The following is a 19,157-nucleotide window of genomic DNA, read 5'->3' on the forward strand; positions in this document are numbered from 1 at the left end:
GCCTGCAGCGGGTGGAGGAGGAGGGAAGGGGTGGGAGGAAGGAGAGAGGGGCGCCACAGCCCCCAGAGACCGAGCCACAGATGGGGAGCAGGTCTTTAATTCTTAAAGAGCGCTGATGGGCTGGAGCCCTGTCCCCCGCCCCCTGAGGGCCGGCACCCACCCCCCCCAGGGTCCAGCTCTGTGGGAGGCTCTCCTAGTCATCAGTCCCCCTTGCGCTGCACCCTGGTGCCCGTGGGCCCCGGGTAGGGGAGGCCCAGGGGTGGGTAGAAGGCCTCTGGGAAGGGGGGGCCTGGGCCCAGCCTCTGCAGATGTGGGTACATGAGGCCCAGCTCCGTGGGGCCGTAGCGGATGGTGCTAGGCGTGCACAGGCCCCGCACGACGGGGGGCAGGAAGCCGGCGTGGAGCAGGGCAGGCGAGGCGTCCCCAGGAGGCACCAGGCCCCACGGCCGCACGAGGTCCTGCTTCTGGGCTCCTGCCCGGATGACGGACGTGAACTCGCGCCGTGGCGGGGCTGCGTGGCCAGCTGGCTCCTCGTCTCCGCTGTCCTCCGGGTCTTTCGTGTCCCCACGGCCAGGCTCCACTTTGATGCACTTGCCCTGGGTCTGGGGGGCCTCCTCCTCGTCTGGGGGGGCAGCCTGCTTCCCTTGCACTGGGGGCGCTGGCTCTGGAAGATTTGAAGGGCGCCGTGTGTGCGCGTGCCCAGCCCTCGGGCTGGCCGTCTGTGGAGTGAGTGACTGTGGGTGGTTCCCCCAGGGGACGGACTCCTGGCATCCAGTGGAGAGGCCAGGGATGGTGCTGAGGACCCCCCAGTGCACAGGGCAGCCCCCAAGCAAAGGGTCGCCTGGTCCCTAACGCAGTGGAGCGGAGACTGAGAAACCCTGGCCTCGCCCGGGCTAACAGGATTTTCCTGGAACCAGGATGCGCCGTGTCTACGCCGTACAACGCCTGGGCCGCTGGCCACCTATGGCTACAGATGCTCGCAGTGGCGAGTCTGACTGAACCTGAATTTTTGGTTTTCACGTAAGCAGCAGCCCTCTGTGGCTAGTGGCTTCTGGACAGCCCAGGGGCCAGGGGTCGCTGGGAGCCTCCAGGGTCGGTGGGAGCCTCACCTGCGGGTTCCGGCTCTGGGCTGGACACGTCCTCACGGGCCGCGCTGGCTGGAAGCTGGAAGGCGTCCAGAGGTGTGTGGCCGCCCTCCGCTTGGCTGAGACGAGACAGGTGGGGTTGGGGCCAGGTTCCTGGGTGAGGGCGGACTCCCTCTGTCCCCCCAGGTTGTGGGTATAGACTCCTCCTCCCCATCTGAGTGCAGGACACCCCTGCCCCAGCGAGTATAGCGTCTCCACCCCAAAGCACTCAGGCCTCATGACTGGACCCCAGACTCCAAGCTGGCTTGTCGCCCAGCTTGGCCCCACCCCGAGGCCACACCGATGCAGCCCTGGATGTCACCCCTAGGTGTCCCCCGGGCTCCTGCTGCTCAACTGGCGCCAGTGTCTTCCTTCCAAACTGCTGCCCCTCAGGGGCGGGGTCCAGGCCCAGCAAGGACAGAGGCGTGGCCACCTCGCCTCCCCTGCATGGCCTGGCGTTCCCCAGGACCTGCCCCAGCTTCTCCCTCTTCACAGCAACCAGGGAGGCTTTCCCAAAAGCTGTAAATCCCGCCATGGCTCCCCAGTGCCCCAGGATCGGGACCAGGCCCTCAGCCTGGGCCTGAGGCCGCCGCAGACCGGCCTCACTGGCCAATACTGTCATCCGCTCCCCACTCCTCTGCCTCCTGCAGCAAGGACACTCCGCTTCCGGCCTTTGCTCTGTCCCCGTCCCCTTCCTGCTCCAGGCTTGTCCCCTGCTAGCGCCCTCTCTGTGGGCCCAGCCCCCGTGGGTGCAGCCCTCACCTGAGCACGTAGCTGACCCAGAGCACGTGGCGCTCCCCGGGGCTCTTCCCGCTCACAGCCACGGTGGCCACGGACTGCAGCCACACAAAGCCCCCTGCGCGCTGCAGCCAGCGGTAGTAGCCGGTCACCACCTGGCCCTTGTCCAGCACTGGGCCCAGCCAGGGGCAGGGGGGACCAGAAGGGATGGGGAGACAGGAGGACAGGCGGAGGGAGAGGAGACAGGTGAGCGGGAGAGGGGGAGAGGGGGAGAGGGAGGTGGGCAGAGGAGACAGATGGGGCAGGAAAGATGGGGCGGCAGGTGTGGAGAGGGACAGGGGAGATGGGGAACAGGAAGGATGAGGTGGTGGGAGAAGAGAAAGGCAACATACAGAGGGAGACAGCCAGTCAGAAGGCAGCACCTGGTGTCTGGGGTGGGTCGGAGGCCCGCAGCCAACCCCGCTCCCACCGGTGCCCGCCCCGCTCAGGGCTCCCTGCTGCTCTCTGTGCTGAGCTGAGCCCTGGGGTTGGTAACAGGAGGGACTGGTCACCCCCAGAGCAGGACTTCGGGGAGCAGGGCTGAGGCCTGGGCGGCCCAGGCGGGGGAGGGTCCTCACGGTCCAGGTGGCTCTGGCGGATCCTGGCTGCGTCCTGTCCGTGGACAAACTGGTAGCAGCTGCGGCCCACCAGCTCCGCGGGCCCCAGGTCCATGTGCTCGCTGACCCTGGGGGAGGGGGAGGGGGAGGGGGAGATGGGCTCTGCCGGCCCCTCGGGTCGCCACTCACGCTGGCGCGCTCCGAGCCTCGGTTTCCCCTCTATAAGCTGCAGTCGCGTCTCTCCTGGCCTGGCTCCGGGCATCCGGCAGGTGGCACCGGGCGAGGGTCCCATCTCACTGTCCCGGTTCCCCTCCGCGGGTGCAGGAGAAAGCGGATGCGGGAGCGCGCCCACCTCCGGAGGCACAGCCCTCGTCCCCAGAGCCCCCCCCCCCCCCCCAGTCTACCCTCTCCCTCCGCTGCTCTCCCGCCTCCCCCGGCCCCCAGGGCCCAGCCTCCGCTGCGGTGCGCCCCGCCCCGTACCTGCTCTCACAGGCGAGGATGGTGAGCCCCAGGCTGAGCCGGAAGACGATCATGTGGCCGTGCAGAGGCAGCTCAGCCAGCGGGGCCGGGGGCAGCGTGTGGCCGAGGGCCACGAGGCCCAGGGCGCGGGCCCGGAGGCGGCCCGTCACGTGGATGACCTGCGGGCAGTGGGTGCGCTTGGAGGGGGGGCGGGGGCGGGAGTGGGGGTGGGGGGACGAGGCTCCCGCTGTCACCCGCAGGGCCGGCAGGAGTGCGGGAGCTCCCGGGGCGGCGAGGACGCGGGTCAGAGGCTGTGCAGGGAGCTCACGCCCACCTTGTACCCCGAGGCCTTGACGTGCAGACCGCGCTTGGTGAGGGTGGATTTCATGCGGACGAAGAAGGAGCGCTCCTGGGCCCGGGAGGAGGGGGGCACCTCGGTGGGGCTGGCCTCTGGGCGGAGTGAAGGAGAGTTGTGGGGTCCTGAGGAGGAAACACACGGAGGCGCCCCCTCCCCGCCCCCTTCAGAGCGAGCCAGAGGCCCACCCACCTGACGGTTCTACGAGCTCATTGGCGTCTACACTGACCCCCCTCCATGCAGCGGCCTTTCTCAGGCTCAGCTCTGACCCCGGGACCTAACACGTGGGCAGGAACTGCGTCCTACTGACACCTTCTGAGGTCACCATCTCCTCCAGGAAGCCCCCTGGCCCCGGCTGGGTCGGAGCCCCTCTGGGGTCTTCACCACACCTGCCCCAGCTGGGCCTAGGCCCTGGGAGGGTGGGGTTGGGGCTGTTGTCACTACTGTGTCCCCAGCCCTGCCCAGCACAGAGCTGGGCGCAGAGCAGGGCCTCAGGGTGTAGTAACAGAGAAGACTCGCAAATAGCGATTAGTCTATAAGCCCCTGATACCGTCATAAATGTGCTCACACCCGGATGACCCTGGGCCTCAAATTCAGGTGCAGACATCATCACAGCCCCACACATCTCCCCAAACTTGCAATCACTGCTGACAACTCAGATGGTTTTGGTGCAAAGCAAACCCCATGTAAGGAAATCTTACTTACAGGAAAGTTGACCGCACAGCCCCCTCCACACCTGGGAGCTAAAAGGAACTGTCAGGGTAATCTAGCACCCGCCCTCCTCCGCATGGAGTGGAATTTTCCATGGAATTTTCCATTGGAAAGAAGGGTGAGGAGCATACTAGATCCTGGAGCCAGACCAACCGGGGCTGGAATCTAGCTCCACTTACAGCTGTGACCTCGGACAGGTAACTTAACCTCGCTGTGCTGGGCCTCAGTTTCCCCCTCTGTAAAACGAAGAGAATAACGGGCCCTGCTCTGTGGGACTGTGGTTAGGATTCCATGAAATTGTGTAGTTACAGGCTCAGCACATGTCAACGCCCCGTAAGCGTGCACCGCTATTTACCTGTCACCCACAGGCTGCCAGAGGGATCTTTCTAAAGCTCAACACTTAGGGATTCAGGCAATCTTAGGGGGCCAAGTCTTCCTGCTCCAGTTCAGACTCTAAAAGCCTGTTTTGCACAACTCTAAGGAGAGTGGGTTTGGTTTACATGTAACATCGCTGGATACAATGTACCGGTTGTCCCTGCATCAGGCCTCATTCTTTGGGGGCCTTGGAATTACCGATCTCAGGAGTATCGGCAAGCGAGGAGGAAGAGGAGGAAGAGGAGGGGATGGAGGGCGGGGTGGGCGGCCCGGAGGTCCGGGTCCGCAGTCCCAGCTGCTCCAGGACCTCTGAGTGGTCCCCGGGATGGATGTAATCGAAGACGCTGCTGCCCGTGAGCTCCACCTGCCGGCGAAGGGGAGGAATACAGGCGGGTAAGGTGCGCGCAGCCACCGGCCCTCCCGTTTGGCCGACTGTTCATTCGCTTAGCAGCGGTTCTCAACTTGGGGGTCGAACGACCCTTTCACGGGGGTCGCCTAAGCCTTAGGCCCTAAGACCACTGGAAAACACATATATAATTACATATTGTTTTTGTGATTAATGACTATGCTTTAATTATGTTCAATTTGTAACAATGAAATTGGGGGTCACCACAACATGAGGAACTGTATTAAAGGGTCGCGGCACTAGGAAGGTTGAGAACCACTGGCTTACAGGCAGGAGTACTTCGTGCCAGTCTTGTGTTTTTTTGTTTTTTTGTTTTTTTTTAAATATATTTTATTGATTTTTTACAGAGAGGAAGGGAGAGAGATAGAGAGTTAGAAACATCGATGAGAGAGAAACATCGATCAGCTGCCTCCTGCACACCCCCTACTGGAGATGTGCCTGTAGCCCAGGTACATGCCCTTGACCGGAATCGAACCTGGGACCTTCCAGTCCGCAAGCCGACGCTCTATCCACTGAGCCAAACCGGTTTCGGCCAGTCTTGTGTTTTTATTAGAATTTTTTTTTAAAGTTTTTTTTTAAACTCTCTCACCTGAGGACATTTTTTCCCATTGGTTTTTTTTAGAGAGAGTGGGAGGGAAGGGAGGGGAGAGAGAGAGAGAGAAACATCAATGTGTGTGAGAGAGTTACATTGCCTGGTTGCTTCCCGCAGGCTGCCTTGAATCGAGCACCCGGGTATGTGCCCTTGACCGGGAATCGGAATTGGACCTGGACCCTTCAGTGCGCAGGCCCAGCTCTATCCCCGCGGGCCAGGGCGAAAGGAACATCTGTAAAGGAGGAGGCTAACCTGGGCTCTTCCTCTGCCCTCCCACGCCAAAGCCAGTGATCGTCAACGAGTTTCTGCCCCGCCTACTCTGCTAAGAGGCTGTGTAGGGCCCTAGCGGGTTTGGCTCTGTATAGAGTGTCGACCTGCGCACTGAAGGGTCCCAGGTTCGATTCCGGTCAAGGGCACATGCCCGGGTTGCGGGCTCGATCCTCAGTGGGGAGCGTGCAGGAAGCAGCCGATCAATGATTCTCTCTCATCACTAATGTTTCTCTCTCTCCCTCTCCCTTCCTCTCTGAAATCAATAAAAATATATTTTTCTAAAACAAGAAGCTGTGTAGGGAATTGGATGGGGAGGTGTCATAGTTTCTAACTCACAGCAAACAGCTGTGCCCTGAAATGAGTCTCAGGATTTCCCAACAGGAATGGGATTCAAGTACAAACAGTGGAATTAGGACATTTCAGTCAGACAGACTTTTGCATTCCATCCCCCGCCCCCCAAAATCTTGCAGCAGTTCCACATCTCCCCCAATCCAGGCCCCGTATTCTCCCCACTGTGTTCCTGCCCCAGCATCCTCACTGATCATCTGGCCTTCAGTCCCCACTCAAATGGGGAGCCTTACTCATCTGGCCATGACCCTCCTCCCCTCAGACACTTCCCAGAGCTGGTGGAGGTGGGGAAGGGGAAGGGGGGAGGGGGGAGAGACATCTGTAATAATGTCAACAATTCAAAAGAAAAAAAACACCTCCCATGGCTCCCACCGCCCCAGGGCTTGGTGTCATCCCCTGAACTCCTCCCCTCATCCAGCCCCTCCCACACCAGCTCCAAGCCTCCCCTCCCTCCCTCCCTCCCGCCCTTTCTCTGGTCCACATTCCCCTTCCTTCAGGTTCATCCTCCTCCAGAAATCAACAACTCACAAAAAGCTGCTCACAGCCGCCAAAGCACTGAATTGTCGAAATTTACCATCCGCCAAAGTCTTTCTAAAAACGGTAACAGTTGCTAGCAATTGGCATTGGCTGGATCAATACCGTATATTGATCCAATAGCAAGGCCTACGATGCCACAAGGAGCCAGGACTCCAGACACAGGGGCTTTCAAGCGCCACAGAAAACCTTCCAGCGCTCGCAGATCCCAAGCCCCACTGTACAAATTGTTGTGATCTTTTAAAACTGTTAAGAAGAAACACGTTTGGGTAAATATGGTGTATTTGGCCACCACTCATGGGCAAACTGGTCTTTCTGCTAATTTGCTTCTTTCAAATTGACCTGTTACTTTTTGTTTTGCTTTTAAATATTTTTATTGGCTTCAGAGAGGAAGGGAGAGAGATAGAAACACCAATGATGAGAATCATTGATTGGCTGCCTCCAGCACACCCCCTACTGGGGATCGAGCCTGAAACCTGGGCATGTGCCCTTGACAGAGTCGAACCCGGGACCCTTCAGTCTGCAGGCCACTGAGCCAAACCAGCTAGGGCTTGTTTTGTTTTTAAATTATTTTTTCTTTGACCCGTGAATTCGATAACCCTCCTCTGACCGCGAGGAGGAGCCATGTTGGATACCATGTGGGGTTCCAAGGAACGCACTTTGGGAACCACGGATCCAGTCCCTTTTTCACGCTGGGATGGTGAGGCCAGGAGAGAGGAGGGGGATGCCTGGGCCGCCCAGGGAGGTGGCGGTGGCGCCAGTGCAGGCAGCCTGCTGAGGTCCTTACCTGTGAGAGACCCAGGTAAATGGAGACGGTCTCTGAGATGTAGAGGAACTTCCCCTCCTGGCTCAAGGCAAACACAAAGCCATCCAGGGACTAGAGTGGGAGAGACAGGGCGGGGAGAGGAGGGCCTGGCGTCTGTAAGAGGTTCTGAAACCTTATCGCTGCCAGGATGGATTATTTTTGGGGAGCGGAGGACGGGGCCTCACTGGCCCTGGGAAGGGGCAGGCAGGAAGGGGGCCCCCAGCATGCGCCTCCCAGGCCTGGCGCTCTCCTGCGATGGATGCGGGAGAGAGGGTGCTGTTCTCCGAGGAGGCCACCAGGTGGCAGCATTGAGCAGCAGGTAGGGAAGGGGCCTCACCTGCAAGATGTGTCCTCCCAGCTGCTGCTCGAAGATTTCCGAGGCCAGTGCCACGGGGCCCCTGCGGCCTGGGCCTGGGGACAGAGGGACCGGTGAGGCCGGGGCCTGCGGTCTGGCCGACCCGAGCGACAGACAGACACCAGGGGATACAGAAAGGGATCCATCCATCCATCCATCCATCCATCCATCCATCCATCCATTCAGCAAACTCTCCCTGAGCTCCTGTGGCCAGGCTCTGTGTTGGGAACACCGCAGTGACCCAGAGAGCCTGGTCCTACCCTCACAGGCACCCAGGCCATGGCACATAAACAAGTAAAAAATGAACAAGGAATTATCATTTGTGCTCTGAAGAATCAAATAGATGATGTGGCCCTAGCCGGTTTGGCTCAGTGGATAGAGCATCGGCCTGTGGACTGAAGGGTCCCGGGTTTGATTCTGGTCAAGGGCACGTTCCTTGGTTGCAGGCTCCCTCCGGGCCGGGCCCTGGTCGGGGCTCTTGCAAGAGGCAACCAATCGATGCGTTTCTCTCACATCACTATTCCTCTCTGTCTTTCCCTCTCTCTTCTACTCTCTCTAAAATAAATAGAAAAACATCCTTGGGTGAGGATTAAAGAATAAATAAAGAAATAGATTATGTGAAATTAGGAGGAAGGTGGTGAGGCCTGTTGAAGGGGGATGGGGGAGCTGAGCTCAGACCTGCAGGATGAGAAGGAGGCAGAGAGGAGACCGAAAAGGAGAAAGAGACACACACACAGAGATACAGAGCACATGCAGAGATTGAGAGACAAAGGCACAGAGAGACAAGAAGGCGGACAGAGAACCGTACAGAGAGATCTAAAGGAACAGAGAAGGAGATAAGGACATTAGAGCTCAACAACAGCCCAACTGAAAAATGAGCAAAGGCCCTGAATAGACATTTCTCCAAACAAGATCTACAAATGGCTAATAAGCCCATGAAAAGATGCTTATACGCACCAGTCATTAGCAAAATGCAAATCAAAACCACAATGAGAGACCACTTCACACCCACTAGGATGGCTAGACACACACACACATGCACACACACACGCACACACACACAGAAAATAGGTGCCAGGCGAGGCTGTGGAGAAACTGCACACCCACACCCTCGCCGTGCATTGCTGGTGGGAATGCTAATGGCACAGCTGCTCTGGAAAATAGTGCGGCAGGTCCGCAGTAAGTTAAACATGGAATTACCATCTGACCCAGCCATTCCACTTGTGGGCATACGCCCCAAAGCATCCAACACGTGCTCTAGCAAGTACTTGTACATACATGTTCACCGCAGCACCATTCCCCACAGCCCAAGGGGGAAACAAATGTCCATTAACTGGTGAGTAAACAAAACGTGCTCTATTCAGACCATGGAATATTATTCAGCAATAAAAAGGAATGAAGCAGTGATCCTAGCTATGACTCTGGTGAACTTTGAACACATTGTGCGAAGTGAGACAAGCCAAGCCTGAGAGGACATATATTTGCTCGGCTCTCGCGGCCCCACCCACTGGTCATTCCGGAAGGTTCCACCATCCGGCTTAATTAGCGTATTAGCTCTTCATTATATAGGATGACTACACTTATATGAAATGTCCAGAATAGACAAATCCCTAGAGACAGAAAGCAGATTGGTGGCTGCCAGGGCTGGAGTTGGGGGAGGGGGAGGGGCGTGACTGCTAAGGGGTACAGGGTTTTAGGGCGATGATGAAAATGTTTTGGAACTAGACAGAAGTGATGGTTGCCCAACATTGTGAATGTACTAAATGTCACACTAAATTGTACATTTTAAAATGATGAGTTTCATGTTATAAAATTTTACCTCAATAAAAAAAAATTTTTTAAGAGCTAGGGCCTGGCCATTGTGGCTCAGTGGTTGAACCAAGAACCACGAACCAAGAGGTCCCTGGTTTGATGCCCGGTTGTGGGCTCAATCCCCAGTATGGGGCGTGCAGGAGGCAGCCGATCTATGCCTCTCTCTCATCGGTGTTTCTATCGCTCGCTCCCTCTCCCTCCTTCTATCTCTAAAAGTCAATAAAAACATTTTTAAAAAGTAAAAATAAAAGATAGGGACAGAGACATCCATAGACATAGAAACTGAGGAAGATGGAGAAACATAAAAAGATGGAGAGGTCCAGGAAACGAGGCGCACAGAGAGACAGGGGAAAGGGCAGAGAGAGCCATGGCCAGTGAGGCAGAGAGAGGAGGCCCGGCCCGGCCCGGCCCCCCAGGCAGGAGCTGAGGGCCCAGACCCCGTGTGGGGGTGACCCCCTCCCTGACCCTGTGGAGAACGACCCCCCAAGGCCCCCAGGCCCAGACTGGGGAGCCAGGTGAAGGGTTCGGTGACCTCAAGGGTCCTCAGGCGCCTGGCTCTTGCAGGGCTGGGTCCAGGTCCGGCGTCCAGTCGCAGGCTGTCCCGCTCTGGCTGTGCGCCTGCCCTGGGGCCAGTCCCTTCACCTCTCCGTGCCTCAGTTTCCTCCTCTGCCAAGTGGGTGCGCCCAGAGCGCAGCCCTCCCAGGCCGGATGAGCATTCAGGCAGCTCAAGGAGCTTCTAGAAAGGGCCTCGCACGGCCTGACCCACAGCAGGTGCCGGGAAATGCGGAGCCACAAAGCGTATTAATAGAGTGATTACTATTGTTGTTTCCCGACCATCAAACACCCGGCGGCGAAAGCCCGCCCCTCCGCCAATCAGGGCGCAGCCCCCCGCCCGCCCCGCCCCCCGGTGTCTAGGCCACGCCCCCTCCCCGGCGCTCCCCCAGCCCTGCGCCGTTACAGCCTTTTTCCACCCTCGCCGGCGGCCCCAGGAACAATAACTGGGAGTGGGGGTGGGGTGGTCCACGGGGACCCCTCCCCCGAGATGCAGCGCGAACAAGCCGGGTGACAGGCGGGAACAATGCTGCCTGCTAATTGTTGCAATTTTCCCCTGTCATTTTTGCTAATTCCTTCATTTTCCCTCTCAGAGGATCAGCCCAGGTCAGACTGAACGGCTGCAATTAACAGCGTTAATGGGCGCGTCGGGCCCGGGCGGGCGTGTGGGGAGGGCTCAGCCACTGGCTGTTCCCCCCAAAACACCGGGCCTGTCCCCAAACCCTCCAGTTCCCCAACTCCTGGCCCTGCGTTTCCTCCTCTCCTACCCAAACACCTCAATGTCTCTGTCCCCCAAAGTAGTTACTTCCAGATTTGCCCCCCTCATTACTCCTAGATGTGTCCTCTCCTCACGTCCAAACCTCAACCAATCACTCACTCATTCAACAAACATTTGCTGTTTTTGGTTGGAGCCTGATTCTTTTTTTTTTTTTTTTTTAATATATTTTATTGATTTTTTACAGAGAGGAAGGGAGAGAGATAGAGAGTTAGAAACATCGATGAGAGAGAAACATCGATCAGCTGCCTCCTGCACATCTCCCAGTGGGGATGTGCCCGCAACCAAGGTACATGCCCTTGACCGGAATCGAACCCGGGACCCTTGAGTCCACAGGCCAACGCTCTATCCACTGAGCCAAACCAGTCAGGGCTGTTGGAGCCTGATTCTGCTGGAGAAGAAAAAATGGTCCCAGTTGCTACCATCCCTTACAGATTGGGGACTGAAGGCGTCTCCCAGGCCTTAGGAGTCCCCCTCCACTTCCCATTCCAATTGTCCGGGGGGATTGCTGTGGGGGGTGGAGTGGAGGAAGGGAAGAAGAGCTGGAACTTCATTACCTATGAAGGCCAAGGCCGGAGAGAAGGAACCACCCCACCACAGTCAGGTGGTGTGGGCCTGAGGGCTGGCAGGGGGCATTTCTGCCTCTACTTGTCCTCAGCCTCATCTGTAAAATGGGGCCAGTGAGCGAGCAGAATGGGTTTGTGCATGTAAGTAGCACAGAGCCAGGCACACAGTAGGTGCCTAATCCCTGAGTCCTGCCACTGTTCTTAACAGTATTACTGTGGATAACCTGGGGTACCTCTACCCTTCACATGGTTCCTTGCCCTGCACCTTGACCCCTCTCTGTCTCTCACACCTGTATCCATTTTCTGTAAGTCCTATGGGCTGTACCCTCACAGCATCAGCTGAATCCAACCACCTGTCATCCCGTAGCCCCCACCCTGGCCCAGCTGCCCACCTCCCACCTAGACCACTGCACTCACCTCCTTAAGGGGCTCCCTGCTCCCACTCACACCCCCCATCACCATGGCTCCCATCTCGCTTGGGGTAACAAAGTCCTCACAACAGCCCGGGGGGCCCCGCAGGCCCAGGCCCCTGCTGACCGCTGCCTGCCTCCCTTCCTCCTCTCCAGACTCCCTCCAACCTGCAAGCCGAGTCCAGCGGCCTCCGTGCCTTTGCACTGCCGCTCCCTCCGCCTGGAAGCCCGCCCAGCTTTCTCATAGCTTCCTCCCTCACCTCCTTTTCCCTCAGCCCAAAGGTCACGTCCTCAGAGAGGTCGTGCCTGGCTTGTGAATTAAGATTCACTCTCTCTCCCCTCATTCCATTCCAGTCACCCAGCTGTGGGATGAGTCTGCTGTGTCCCAGACGCAGGGAACAAGGTGCCATGAGGGAGAGACATACAATAAACAAAAGAAATGCATAGTGTCAGATGATAGCGCTATGAAAAGATAAGGCAGGAAAGGAAGACAGGGAATGCTGGGCCGCGGCCATTTTTAGTAGAATGGTCAAGGAGCCCTAGCTGGTTTGGCTCAGTGGATAGAGTGTCGGCCTGCGGACTCAAGGGTCCCAGGTTCGATTCTGGTCAAGGGAACATGCTGGGGTTGTGGGCTTGATCCTCAGTAGGGGGCATGCAGGAGGCAGCCAATCCATGATTGATATTTCTATCTCTCTCCCTTCTGCTCTGAAATCAATAAAAATATATTTAAAAAAACAAAAAAGAATGGTCAGGGAAGACCTGACTGAGGAGCGGACATTCAAAGGGAAGGGGGTCCCTGGTGGCGGGCACAGCAAGTGCAAAGGCCCTGCAGTGAGTACAAGCTTCTCTGAACAACAGCCAGTGTGTGTGTTGGGGCTGAGAGTGGGGGTTGAAAAGGTGAGAGAGGGAGGTGAGGTCAGGGGGTGGGGGACAGGGGGCCCACCTCGCAGGAACTATAGGCCGACCCTTGAGGCAGGGACTTTGTCCTGTTCCCTGCTGTGTCTCCGGCACCTAGAACAGTGCCTGGCACAGGGGAGGTGTTCAATGGTGTTTGTTGAACAAACGAGCAGTGCTGGTTTGAAATCAAGGCTGTCTTCTCCCCAGACTCCGAGGCACAGAACTAGACTTTAACCTCTGTTGTCTCATTTTACAGAGGGTAGACCAGTGATGGCGAACCTATGACACATGTGTCAGAGGTGACATGCGAAATCATTTTTTTGGTTGATTTTTCTTTGTTAAATGGCATTTAAATATATAAAATAAATATCAAAAATATAAATCATTGTTTTATTATGGTTGCAAATATCAAAAAATTTCTAGCCCTGACTGGTTTGGCTCAGTGGATAGAGTGTCGGCCTGCGGACTCAAGGGTCCCAGGTTCGATTCTGGTCAAGGGTATGTACCTTGGTTGCAGGCACATCCCCAGTAAGGGGCGTGCAAGAGGCAGCTGATCTATGTTTCTCTCTCATCGATGTTTCTAACTCTCTATCTCTCTCCCCTTCTCTCTGTAAAAAATCAATAAAATATAATTTAAAAAATTTTCTATATGTGACACGGCACCAGAGTTAAGTTAGGGTTTTTCAAAATGCTGACACGCGGAGCTCAAAAGGTTCACCATCACTGTGGTAGACTGAGGCCCAGAGAGAGGCGGAGAGCTGCAGGAGAGGACTCATCCCTGGAGACCTACAACCACGCCCAGTACGGTGTTGAGAAGGTAAACTGAGGAGCCAGGCTACTCGAGTTGGACTTTCCGCTGGGCCGCTTCCTACATCTGTGAGATGGGAATCAGCATGGCCTCCCTCCTCAGGCCTTTGAGAGGACTGAGCCAGTTAATTTACATGCAGTGCTGGGCGCAGTGTCTGACCTGTGCTGTATTATTATTATTTTTAAGTATGTCTTTATTGATTTCAGAGAGGAAGGGAGAGGGAGAAAGAGATAGAAATATCAATGATGAGAGAGATAATCATTGATCGGCTGCCTCCTGCACGCCCCCTACTGGGAATCAAGCCCGCAACCCGGGCATGTGCCCTTGACCAGAATCGAACCTGGGGCCCTTGACCAGAACCGAACCTGGGGCCCTTGACCAGAACCGAACCTGGGGCCCTTGACCAGAACCGAACCTGGGGCCCTTCAGTCCGCAGGCCGACGCTCTATCCACTGAGCCGAACCCGCTAGGGCTGCTGTATTATTACTGTTACTATTTCTGTGATTGAGGAGGTCATGGCATCCCCCTCCCTTGGAGAATGGGACGCTCAATGCTTTGCTCTCTGACTCCTGCTAACATGCTGTCCTCAGTTTACCCATCTGAACTACAGAAGCAGGCACTTGGCCTCTTGTTGGGAGACCTTTAGAGCCAGAGATGCCCCCAATTTCCTAATGTTGGGGTATGAGAGGGCGTCCTGCGGTTCCTCCCCCACCCGCTCTGGGGGACAGGCAGGGGCTGATGGCCTCCTCAGTGCTATGAACTCAGCGAGCCCCGGCCCCGACTTGCCCACCACCCAGGTAACTGTGTGTGTGGGGGGGGTGCTGGGCTTCCGTGGGGCTCTCTCCCCACTTCTCCCCCTGGGCTCGGGGACAATAGGCAAGATGTTTATCCCCGGGGCGCACATGTTGTTCGCGGTAATGACAGTAATCAGAGGCTCTAATGCCGCATTCTCTCGGTGCCAGTCAATTCGCCTAATTACCGCCTGGGAAGCCGGATTATTTAAATTTAAATGGTGATTTATTGCGAACTTAATCAATGCTATTTTCTCTCCCCCCTCCTCCCTGGGACGGGGCAGGAGGGGGATTGGAGCCCCCCCAACCCCACCCTAACGACACCTCTTATTGTGGACTGGGAGAGTAGCCTGGGGTGCCCTGTCCCTGTGACCTCAGGTTAATACGATTCACTGTCTTCTAGTAATAAGAGTAAAGCAGTAATGCATTAAAAGGAGTAAAAACATAACACTTGTAGGTATCTGTCAATAAAGTCTGCATAATAATAGAAGTAGGCATCTAGCCCTGGCTGGTTTGGCTCAGTGGATAGAGCGTCAGCCTGCAGACTGAAGGGTCCCGGGTTCGATTCCAGTCAAGGGCACATGCCTGGGTTATGGGCTCGATCCCCAGTAGGGGGCGTGCAGGAGGCAGCCAATCAATGATTCCCTCTCATCATTGATGTTTCTCTCTCTCTCACCTCTCCCTTTCTCTCTGAAATCAATACAAACTTTTTTTTTTAAAAGTAGGCATCTATATATCTGTATTTTACATCGTCTCTATTTATGCATTCTAGATTCTGTTTCTTTGATTACTTGTTATCGTGTCTTGGCCACTAGGGTGTCAGCCTGTCCAGCGCAGTGACTATCTATTCTAGTCTGTTTCCTGCTGGATCCCAGAGCTCAGAACAGCAGCAGGCACACAGTAGGCGCTCAATAAACCACAGGCTCCCAACAGCCCTGCAGGCACCCCGACAGCAACAGCGGCCACATATTGATTGTTTACTCTGCGCTACGGTGATGCGGGGTCTTCACACATATTACCTGGTTGGTCCTCTCCTTAGCCCTCAGGGAGACGTTTCATCATGATTGCATTTCACAAATGAGGCACAGAGATGCGGTGACCTGCCCGGGTCACATGCCGGGTGGCGTCCCGTGAGCTGTTTCCCTGCCGCTTTCAAACTGGGAATTCTAACTCTGTAGCCTTGTGTTCCCCCTGGGTCCCCACAGGACTGGGTGGGAGGCCCAGGCCGGGTCCCCTCTGACCCACTCCCGGAGCTGCAGCTGCGGGTCTCCTTTGCAATAACAATGATTCATCTCCGCTAATAAAAGCAACAGCATTCGCTCGTATGACCCCTGGTGTCACCAAGCCCTTGATGAGGCCAGAATTCCTGAAATCTGTCCCTCCCCGTGTGCCCATTTCACAGGTGAATACACTGAGGCTTAGAGAGTAAGACACCCGATAGGGACACCACAAAAGGTCTGACTCCAAACTCTATGCACCCTCTGCATCAAGGAGCTGGGCGAGGGCGGGCGGGCGCCTGGGACCCCGGGTCCCCCGCGCGCCACCCCCGCGCGTGCGCACTCACCGAGGCCGGCGGGGGGCCCGGTGGCTCGCAGCCCCCAGGGCGGCGCCCCGAGCGCGGCGAAGCGGCGCAGGCGGAGGTAGGTGACGCAGAGCCGCACGACCGACGCCTTGTCCAGCTGGCTGGAGATGGCCCCGGGCAGCGGGAGCAGCTTGGCCAGCTCGAAGAACTCCAGGTTCTCCTTCCCGCGCCGCGAGCGCGCCGCGTTGCGGGACTTCTCCTTGCGTTGCGCCTGCAGGCTGTGCGGGAGGCGCGCGGGGAGCCTGAGCCGGGCCCGGGGTTCGGGGATGCGGGGCCTGGGGGAGGGGAGCCCCGCCTCTGGGGTCTCGGGACGGGATGGGACGTTGGAAGCGGATTCAACTCTGGAGGCGGGGGCAGAACCCGCGTGTGAAGTTCCACCGGCGGCGGTGGGGGCCGACCTGGGGGTGGATCAGGGGGGAGGGGGGGGAGGTGAGGAGTGTTGGGTATGGACTGAGGAAGGGGCTGGGAGCGCCACGCGGGAGGGTGGGTTGCGGGACGACGGGGGAGCAACTCCGGGTAAGAAATTCCAGCCCCGCGGGATGGGGCGGACGCGAGTGTGAATTCTACCCGGGCGCCGGCTGGGGGCGGGGCCGGACCGAGGGGCGGGGCTTCGCTCACCAGGGTCCGGGCGGGGCCTTGACCGTGAGCCCCGGCAGAAAGTCCCACGGGACGCCGCCCCCGCGCCCTGCCCCGCATCTGACCTCTCCGCCGCCGCCGGGGCCGGGGCAGGGGGCCGCCATCTCCGCGGGGCCTCGCTCAGGCGGGCTCAGAGCAGCCGGCGGGACTCGAGATCCGCGTCTCCTGCGGCGGGAAGGAACCGGAGGCAGCGCTGCGTCCGAGGGGGACCCCGGGAGAGCTGCTGGGGAAACTGAGGCCCGCGCGGGGCTCAGGGTCCCAGCCAGGAGCTGCCGCCGGATGGTGCCTCAGTCTCCCCCCCTGGAGGCCCCGCCACGGAGCCCGCGGCTCTCGCCCCGCCGGGCCCGGGAGAAGCTCAGGGCGAGGACGTGCCCCGCCGCCACCTCCCCCGCGCCGCCCGCCAGCGCGCCCGCCTCACGCCCGCGCCGGGCCGGCTCCCGCATACCAATGGGCGCACGCGGCGCGCATACGGATCCGACCGGCCCGCGCGCTGCGTGCCAAGCATGCCCAAGCCCGGCGGGGGGCGGGCGCGGCCAGGCCCCGGCGCGCGGGCTGCCAGCCCCCGGAGCCCCCTGGCCCGGGGACCCGCCCCCCAAGCCCATCCCGGAGTCCCGTTCCCCGAGTTGCGGCGTGCCTATCTCCCGGGCTGGACTCAGAAGGTAGGGGCACAGGGCGGGGACCCCACGCCATGGTCTGCCCAGGGACCTCCCCCGGTCCCTGGGGTGGCGCCCTGTGTCCGGGCCACCGAATCTCCGCCGCCACAACTTCCTCCCTGACCCCGAGCGCGCGGACCCGGCCCCCGACGCAGGGGCCGGCGCCTCCGCCGAGGACGCACCCAGGGCAGACCCAGCGCTCGGGCCGGGGGTCCTGGACCCAGATCCCCGAGAACCAGGCGCGCGTTCAATGAGGTATCAATTCCTCCAGGTCTGGCGTCCGGGATTCCCCTACCCACCCGGCACCCGCGCGCCCGGGCCTCCGCAGCCAGGTGTCCACAGCCCCCCCACTTCTCAGGACCCAAACATCGTGTGCCCCTTCCCCCAACCCCGGGGGACGGGGGCTCGGATCACCCCGGACGCTGGAGTTCCGGCCTCCTGTCCCTCCGGGACCCAGGTGTTCCCCGTGCCCGCCCGCCAGCCGGCGGCGCTCCCCACCCGCAGGGCCCCAGCCTGGTTACCTGGCTGCGGGGCGGGCTCCGGGCGCGGCGTGGGGCCGGCCCGGCGGCGCAGCGGGGCGGCCCCATAGGCCCCGGGGCGGGCCCGGCGGGCGCGGGCTGTGGCTCTCGGCTCTCGGCGCCCACCGCGGCCTCGCAGACTTGGAGACGCGGGGCCAGCGCCGAGGGCGGGGCGGGGCCAGACAGAGCCCCGCCCACCGAGGCCCCGCCCCCTGGTCCAGCCCAGCGCCAGCCCCTCTGGCCTTTCCAGGGGTGGGGGTTGCCAGCAATGGGGGGTTCGGCCTCCTCCCACCTGAACGAGAACCCCGAGTCAGTGGGGGGAACACCGTAGTCCGGGCGCTATCTATAAACTCCACGGGAGGAGCTAGCGCCCGAGCGCCCCAAGGCGAACCGGGGTTCCAGCAACCTCCTCTGACAAGGCGGGCACCCCGCACCCGAGCCCCCTGCAGGGGTGGAGACCCAGGCGTCAGTGCCCCGGCCCCAGGACGCAGATCCAGGCCTTTGAGACCCTCATTTCCCAGGAGGGAACTTCAGGGGGTCAGCACCCCGGCACCCCAGCCCACCCTCCTCTTCTAGGGCCAGGCTTGGCACCGGACCTCTCGGGGACCAGGACCGGGACACAGAGGGACGTCAGAGGTCAGGATCCTGGGGTCGCTTCTCTACCACCCACCCCCGCCACAGGATGGGAACCCCCACATCCGAGCTCCGCATTGGATCATAAGTGGGAACTCCGGTCCGAGGCAGGCCCTCTCCACCCGGGTAGGAGAGTCCACATCCTTCCCTCACAAGCCCCTTCACAGCCTGGCTCGGGGCTCCAGGCACTTAAACGCTCCCAGGAGACCCCAGTGCAAAGAATGAAATGGGGCGGGAGTCTTAGGAGAGAGAGGCAGGCAGGGGCTGGCCCTGAGCAAGGGCCTTTCCCCCGCTGGGCAGAAGGAGAACGGGGCACGCACCCCGAGCCCTGGCTGATGGGATCCCCCTTAAACGCGCTCACGGTAGCCCGAGTTGACTTGGGAGCGAGCGCTTGTGTTCTGCTAATCCTTTCTCCACGGCCAGGCTCTGCGCTGGGCTGTTACTGAGCCCACCTTCCAGCCAGGGACACTGAGGCATGGAGAGGCTGTGCAGCCTGATGGTGATGGCCTGTCAGCCCATGATTGTCCCCTATTCCCCCAGAGCGACGCGTTAGGGTCAGGGTAGGGATTCCAGCTCCGGTGGCTGTGCCTGCTCCTGGCACTGCTTCCCCGGCAGCCCGGCGGGCGGATGGTTCATCTCATTACAGCACCACCTCCCCGCGCCATTGCGGGCCGGAAACAAGCTGGCCCCACGGTTGTCGGAGGGGGACCTGGGCCCGGTTCCCAGGCCCTCCCCGGGGTCTGCTCCGTCACAGTCTCACGCTGGGACGTTTTCTGCCCTTGGCACCTCATTCCCGGGGCGTGTCCATGGAGTTCTCCAGAAGCCGCGTGGCAGGTGATATTGAAACAGACTGAAT

The 19,157-nt window shown here is 59.3% G+C and overlaps 1 protein-coding gene across 1 annotated transcript; it reads right to left on the reverse strand.

Annotated features, from left to right (window-relative positions):
• Positions 1-88: 88 nt before the first annotated feature.
• Positions 89-16,767, reverse strand: NPAS1 (neuronal PAS domain protein 1). Its single transcript, XM_036303002.1, has 11 exons — positions 16,480-16,767; positions 15,844-16,079; positions 7,651-7,724; positions 7,296-7,385; positions 4,557-4,722; positions 3,252-3,367; positions 2,939-3,096; positions 2,480-2,586; positions 1,887-2,034; positions 1,110-1,204; positions 89-664 (listed from the first exon to the last, which is right to left on the reverse strand). Exons 1-11 carry the CDS (start codon positions 16,599-16,601, stop codon positions 201-203), a joined length of 1,776 nt encoding a protein of 591 aa, XP_036158895.1. The 5' UTR covers positions 16,602-16,767; the 3' UTR covers positions 89-200.
• Positions 16,768-19,157: the final 2,390 nt, after the last annotated feature.

Source organism: Myotis myotis, unplaced genomic scaffold, assembly GCF_014108235.1.
Source record: "Myotis myotis isolate mMyoMyo1 unplaced genomic scaffold, mMyoMyo1.p scaffold_m19_p_34, whole genome shotgun sequence".
NCBI classification, from domain to species: Eukaryota; Metazoa; Chordata; class Mammalia; order Chiroptera; family Vespertilionidae; genus Myotis; species Myotis myotis.